Raw genomic sequence first — 6,809 nt, forward strand, 5'->3', positions numbered from 1 at the left:
CCACATAGATAATAATAATTATTTTCTTTATTAAGGCTCCGGCACACTAAAAAGCAAGGCAGAAACAGCGCGGGGCGGCGCAGTTTGAGAGCTGAGCTGAGTTGAGCGACTTGCGACGGCGGCAGCGACAACCATAGGTGGGAACGAAAGGTCCGATCGCTGTTTCGCTCCAACCTATGGTTATCGCTGCCGCCGTCGCAAAGCACTGAATGTCGTGGCCGAGCCGAAAGGGTTGTTGCTAATTGAAAAACAACGGAAACGTATGAGCTGAGTGTCAGCTTTAGTTTATTTAGAACATACATTTGCGTTATTTTCCGGATTGGGTTGAAGTTATACAATGACGTCAATGACCCTGTGGGGCCGCGCAAACTGTCATAATGGCTGTAGTAAAGCGGGTCAAACGCGGTTGCGGACAGTTGCGCTTTTAAGGGTTGATTTCCTGCTAACGCTGGTATCGGTCAAGCGTACCAATAAACAATGTTGTAGGTATGGGACACCGCACAGCGATACTCATGTCTGCGCGGCAGATCTATCAGCGTCGCTTTGCGGCGTCTCATAGAGCATTGTGTTTATTCCTGCATGTGACCGACGCGTCAGAGACCAACATCAGCGTGTATAGGAGGAATGTTTTATTAGTACAGCGGTGAAACTGCTTTCAATATGCCGGAACCTTTAATCGGAACAGTAACAGTAGTAATGAGTACACTTAATTACATTACAATGGCTTACGCAAAAAACATATTTCATAGTCAGCCCACCATGCCTCATATTGATGAGATTGCAAGGAAAATGATAATGCATAGTGTCATAATCAAGATATATGGGCTCATCTTCGGAAGGAGCTTCTTGATCACGGTATGCAAAGTAATGATCATCAAAGTTGTAACTTATTTATGATAAAAAGCCATGTGCTTCCTCAACCGAATAAAACTGCCAAAGGAAGTGTTGCATACCGCACAAGTAGTCATTTTCCTTTTTTCTACAATATTCGTGCAAAGAAGTGTAGCTGCTTTATCCCCTTGGACTTCAAGAACGCCGTGTTAATGTCAACGCAACTGTATCAAGCTAGGTATTATCAAATATGGTTTATTAGTAAATTAGTTTAATGGCGCGAGACACTTATCAAAAGGCGTTCAAAAGTTTAATCAAGCGAATTTAATAGCGAAAGTAGTTCTCTTAATAGAACTCCTTCAGAGTCAAACTTAAATTTCATCTTAAATATGGCCCGTTGGATAAACATCCAACAAGGTGCAGCTACCTTAGGGTACGCTAAGTCCAATGCCCAGTATAAATTATACGTCACCTTTATAGTCTCACAAATGGTGGATACTTGATATCTTAGCCCTCCAGCAGTGGTAACAATTTCATACCTGTGTATATTAGCCCATGAAGGTCCGACCGCAAGTATGTATGGTTGATTCTATGCCTTTTGAGAGGTTGAATGCCTCTTGTTGAGGGCAATATGTGGCAATCTCTGACGCTGCTGCAACGCGCGCCAGGAAACCAGTGCTTGCCTCGTGCCTTGACAGCCTCCACACTTTTTTTTTCGGTACTGCGATAGTGTGCATTTGCCGGAGCAAAGCAACAATTCCCAGCAACGCGGTTGAATTTGCTTGTTCCTCACCAACTGCAAAACAATCAAATGCAACCATTTATAATACATTACTTATACATATATTATGACCAATAGCTTAACTTTCATGCTGGGCTGGGAGACAAACATAAACATAGAATGTTCCAGCTGCTTTTTTTCCCGGGCATACCTACTGTAAAAATCAGTAAAGGGACATGGATTGGACCGTGGGCGATAGACTGATAACCTGTCACCGCGTGCCGATTTTGATGATATCATAAGCCTCAAAACTTTGTCAAAAGTGGCATGATGTGACCTCTAACGCTCTGTCTACCACTCTACCTCATCCGGGAATATAGGCGTGATTATGTGTGTGTGTGTGTATGAGCATTCAATATGGAAAATTTAGTTTATATTTATAGTTCACAATCCTATTGTGAAAATTAAAAATTCCATAATCACAAAAATTACCAAAATATCGCTTAGGGGACACTTGGACTCGGACTTAGCTGGCAACGTTGCGTTTTTGGTGATTTCAAGACTGAAAAGTGTTTTAATAAAAATAAAAGGCAGATTTTCTATTTTAACGCGGAATATCCTCTTAAGACTAATGAAAACAGTTTTTACCTTTGGTTTGAAGTATCCTTCCCTATTATAATCTTGCAACGCCTGTGGAGGCTGTGGAGGCTGCACAGGTGTGGCCGGTATCGTAGGTGGTTGCACAGGTGTGATCTGTTGTATAGTGGGCTGTACACTTGGTCTGATCTCTAATGGAGTACCCTGAAAAAAAAATTGTTAGGTAGGTACAGTCACCGGCAGAAATATCTGCCAAGCTGTTCAAATGATTTAAAATCTTTACCCACCTAATTTCCGTTACCCACCCAGAATTCTTTTTTTAAGGATTAAGATTCAAAATACATACCTCAAGAGTTCCATTTGGTCCTAGAATTAATATACTTTGCCTTTCAGGCAAAGCTACTGGCACTGGGCTGCTGCATGCGCTGGACCTTGGAGAGAACAGTACGGGGTCATTCATAAAAGGGGCGTTCTGAAAAAAGAAACAATTTTAAGAATTCTGTATTATGCTTCCCTCCTCCTCCTCGCGTCGGTTTCCTCAATGCTGAGGGTCGTGACCATCTCGTCGAAATAGTTTTGTGTGGACCACTCGGCGCCACACACTTCTATCTGCTGCCTCGTGAAGAGCGTCGTGTATTATGCTTAAAGAACTTTATTTTCTCAAAAGAAATTGTACATTTCACTTCATGAGAATATATACTTACTACATATACGTACTACTACAGACTAACAAATGATCTACAAAACTATAGCTGCTACGGAAAAGCTTCAATAATAATACTACTATTTCAGTGAACGGTTTAATAGCGAAGAGCCTCGACCAACATCTTGAGAGACTCTCGCTAGGTGGTTGGATCAAGGGACAGATGCAGAAGGCGGTGATCTTGGACACGGCGCGGATAGTCCGCCGGTTCCTCTCTCTGCGGCCCTGACCACCGGTAGCTTGGGCCTTGCCCCGCTGCTGGCGGCACCCTAGGTTAAGTTTTTTATAATGTGTATATGTATTTTTTATTGTTTTGTAAGTGTTTGTATATTTTACTTTTATATTCATATTATAAAAACCTAGCCTAAGACGAATGATGAATAAAGAGATAATACTACTATTTAACTACTAAAAAAAATTACCAACTTTTTGTCTAATTTTCTCTAATGAAGATCTCAGTCTTATTTTGTCTGCAACTTTTGTTGTCAGTTCAGACAACTCTTCATCATTTGCTTGCAGCAAAAAATCAAGTGTCACTCCCTCCTCTGAAAGCAACATAAAGTTCAGTTAAATCGCTACAGAAACAACATTAACTAGTTAATAGTTACCTTTGTCGATATAAATAAATAAATATTAGGGGACTTCTTACACAGATCAACCTAGCCCCAAAGCAAAGCTTGTACTATTATGGGTGCTAGGTGACGATATAATTATGTACATAATTATATAGATAAATACATACTTATATACATAGAAAACATCCATGACTCGGGAACAAATATCTGTGTTCATCACACAAATAAATGCCCTTACCGGGATTCGAACCCAGGACCATAGGCTTCACAGGCAGTGTCACTACCCATTAGTCCAGACCGGTCGTCATCGTCACCGAAACGACAATACAATATGTTATACATTGCTACAGAAACAAGGTTTAGTTAGTAAATATGTACCTTTGCCGATATGACAATAGTTTTGTTGGATCGACAAATTATGGTCAAAAGTGCGACGCAATGTGTTTGAAAACTTTGGAACCCATCACCTTGGAGTCTTGGTATATTATACTCCAAGTTCAGATCCACATCTTTGTACAAAACAATAGCACGGTGGTCCTGCTCATAGAGGTAGCCAAAATAATGTGCTCTGGACTGACGGCCGTCATATTTACACACGGCTACACATCAAGTTTAATTTTAACACGCCTCGTGTTTTCACACTTTGTGTCGCACCTCTGCTGGTTATATTTTGATTTGTGGCCATGTATACAGACATGAGTACACAAAATAACACTCCATCACCCCAAAGACCCGATCCGACCCGATCGAACGCAGTATGTTTTAGCAGAAAAACGAGAATGGTCTTGATGATCCGTTGAAAAGTTAATGCGTGAATAAAAGAGTAACAAATAAACTTAAAAACTCACTTTCATATTTATAACATTCATAAGAATAAATAAACACTTACCCACCATACGCTGCGACAAATGTGTCAGCCCGGCACTGTCAAGAAAACTAGTTATGTCCATTTTGCACTTTTCATAATAAAATCACTTTACTTGGTGATCGAATCGTAGCACTAAGTAATATAGGCGCGCGTCCATTCTCTACCGTTGACATTCGTATTTGAAGACAAAAAAACTAAACGAAACGACAACATACATACCCCTTACCCCGTACCCCGCCCGTGCCCGCGAGTTGCCATTTTCACAAAGTTAGTTTCGGTAGGTTGTCGAATTGACAAATTAAATTTGTGACGAATTAAATCTTGTACACTCGCGTAAAATTATCGCAAATGCATTAAAAAAATCAATTTTTCCAATGTGCTCAGAAATGTTCTCCGTATTTTAGCAAAAATAGTACGGGAAATTCTTCTTTATTGTAAAACTCAAATAAAAAAAAAACTATTACTGTCCTGTTTTAGCGGACGGGAAATAAAAAACAATACAGTAATATTAACTTAATAACAACTTATCTCATCCGTGTTCATACAGCTTATATTGCACAATTATTATTTTTTATTGCATAATTAAGTATAGTTGGTCAAACCAAATTGTCAGTAAATAAGAACAAAAAAAACTATACTCATCCTTTTCTTTTGGGTGCTAATACAAGACAAAGGTAGTATGAATCTCTCTGTCTATCTTTGAAATGCGGCAGTCCTTTGACAAACTAAAGCTGGTCAAGCAAATCTTGTCAGTAAAAAAAGGCACGAAATTCAAAGTTTCTATGGGACGATATCCCTTCGCGCCTACATTTTTCAAATTTGCCGCCTTTTTCTACTGACAAGATCTGCTTGACCAAGTATATTATATATTAAATGGTACTGAATTGAATGGCAGAATAAGTTAGTGCCTTTAACGTTTAAAAAATAATTAAAGAGGGAAATTGTTTTTGACATTTTTGATGTAAAGGTTCGATTTGAGTGATGCTCGATTGAGTAATCGACTTCACTCATGATTAAGAAATGCAATAACCGGCCAGACTTCAGAGCCCATCAACGTGCATACTAGCACCACTGCTAAATAATCGTGATTATTTAAATTTAACGAAAGATCTGTTGCTGGATTCGTCAATCTATGCGTCCAAAGTTAAAACGGCCGTTTTTGTTTTGAGTTCCTAGATCGACGAATCCAGCAACATAAAACCTAGTCTGATGTATTCAAAAGATATTTAAATACAAAATACAGTACGTAGCGGCCCCCTTTTTTTAAATATCTTTCGTTAAATTTAAATAATCACCATTATTTAGCAGTGGCGCTAGTGTGCACGTTGATGGGCTCTTCATAACCGGTTTCAGTTACGGTTATGCCCGAAAAATAATCGTTTATAATCGGTTACGGTTATTCTCGAATCACGACAAAAAATGATAAACTTTATTACAATAATATAATTACAAAATTACGACAATAAATGTACAGTATTAAGGAATGTGAGTGTAAGTCTTCGTTTTTAGGGTTCTGTACCCAAAGGGTAAAAACGGGACCCTATTACTAAGACTCCGCAGTCCGTCTGTCTGTCCGTCGGTCTGTCTGTCCCCAGGCTGTAACTCATAAACCGTGATAGCTAGACAGTTGAAGTAGGGTATACAACAAACTTGATTTATTTGCCGTTTTCTGCCTAATGGTACGGAACCCTTCGTGCGCGAGTCTGACTCGCACTCGGCCGGTTGTAATTATTTCATAACGCACACAAAATACAGTAAAAGTTAAAATATGACCTTGGACGTGATACAATATTCAATCAAAATATGTATTTCATAAATAGGGAAGTAAATTTGGTACATTTTTGTTAAGTACACGAATGACAAAAATTATAGTCACAGGTGTCACAGCCAAAAAAGAAGATAAATTCATAGAATTTATAACCGAAAATAACCGTAACAACCGGTTATTCGAGTTTCGTGCTTAAATTGGTCGTAAACTTATATGTTGTTAAAATCTTGTTAAAGTCTTGATTTGAAGTCGAGTGTACCTACCTTAGTAACGTTCGCAGCAACAAAGTCTAACTTCAATAAAATACACTGCTTTGTTATAAAAACTAAGTCATATTTGAATATAATAACAATGGCACTTTGTTAGTGCAATAAAAGAAAATCACCTAGTTTCAGCAACAAGGTTGGGCTATGATTAAATTACAGAGTGATATTGTAACTGGAACAAACAAAAACATTTTGTGGAAGCAACAAATCGTTTTATTTTAAAAATGAGCAAAGTGATGTTGTAAGAACAACAAAAGATAACTGATTTGTTGTAAAAGCTAAATCTAACTTTAATAAGTTAGCAAGGCACGTTGTACATGCAACAAAGGATAAAATATTTGCTCCAGCAACAAGGTAAAGCTTTGATATCATTGCAAAGTGATATTGTAACTGGAACAAAAAAAAACATTTTGTGGCAGCGACAAATCATTTTAGTTTAAAAATGAGCAAAGTGATGTTGTTAGAACAACAAAAAATAAC

General features: G+C 38.4%; 1 protein-coding gene across 1 annotated transcript; it reads right to left on the reverse strand.

Annotated features, from left to right (window-relative positions):
- Nucleotides 1-211: 211 nt before the first annotated feature.
- On the reverse strand, nucleotides 212-4,377 carry LOC134665469 (uncharacterized). Its single transcript, XM_063522444.1, has 5 exons — nucleotides 4,317-4,377; nucleotides 3,279-3,397; nucleotides 2,496-2,621; nucleotides 2,201-2,353; nucleotides 212-1,627 (listed from the first exon to the last, which is right to left on the reverse strand). Exons 1-5 carry the CDS (start codon nucleotides 4,375-4,377, stop codon nucleotides 1,421-1,423), a joined length of 666 nt encoding a protein of 221 aa, XP_063378514.1. The 3' UTR covers nucleotides 212-1,420.
- Between the last annotated feature and the right edge of the window lie 2,432 nt (nucleotides 4,378-6,809).

This window comes from Cydia fagiglandana, chromosome 6, assembly GCF_963556715.1.
Source record: "Cydia fagiglandana chromosome 6, ilCydFagi1.1, whole genome shotgun sequence".
NCBI classification, from domain to species: domain Eukaryota; kingdom Metazoa; phylum Arthropoda; class Insecta; order Lepidoptera; family Tortricidae; genus Cydia; species Cydia fagiglandana.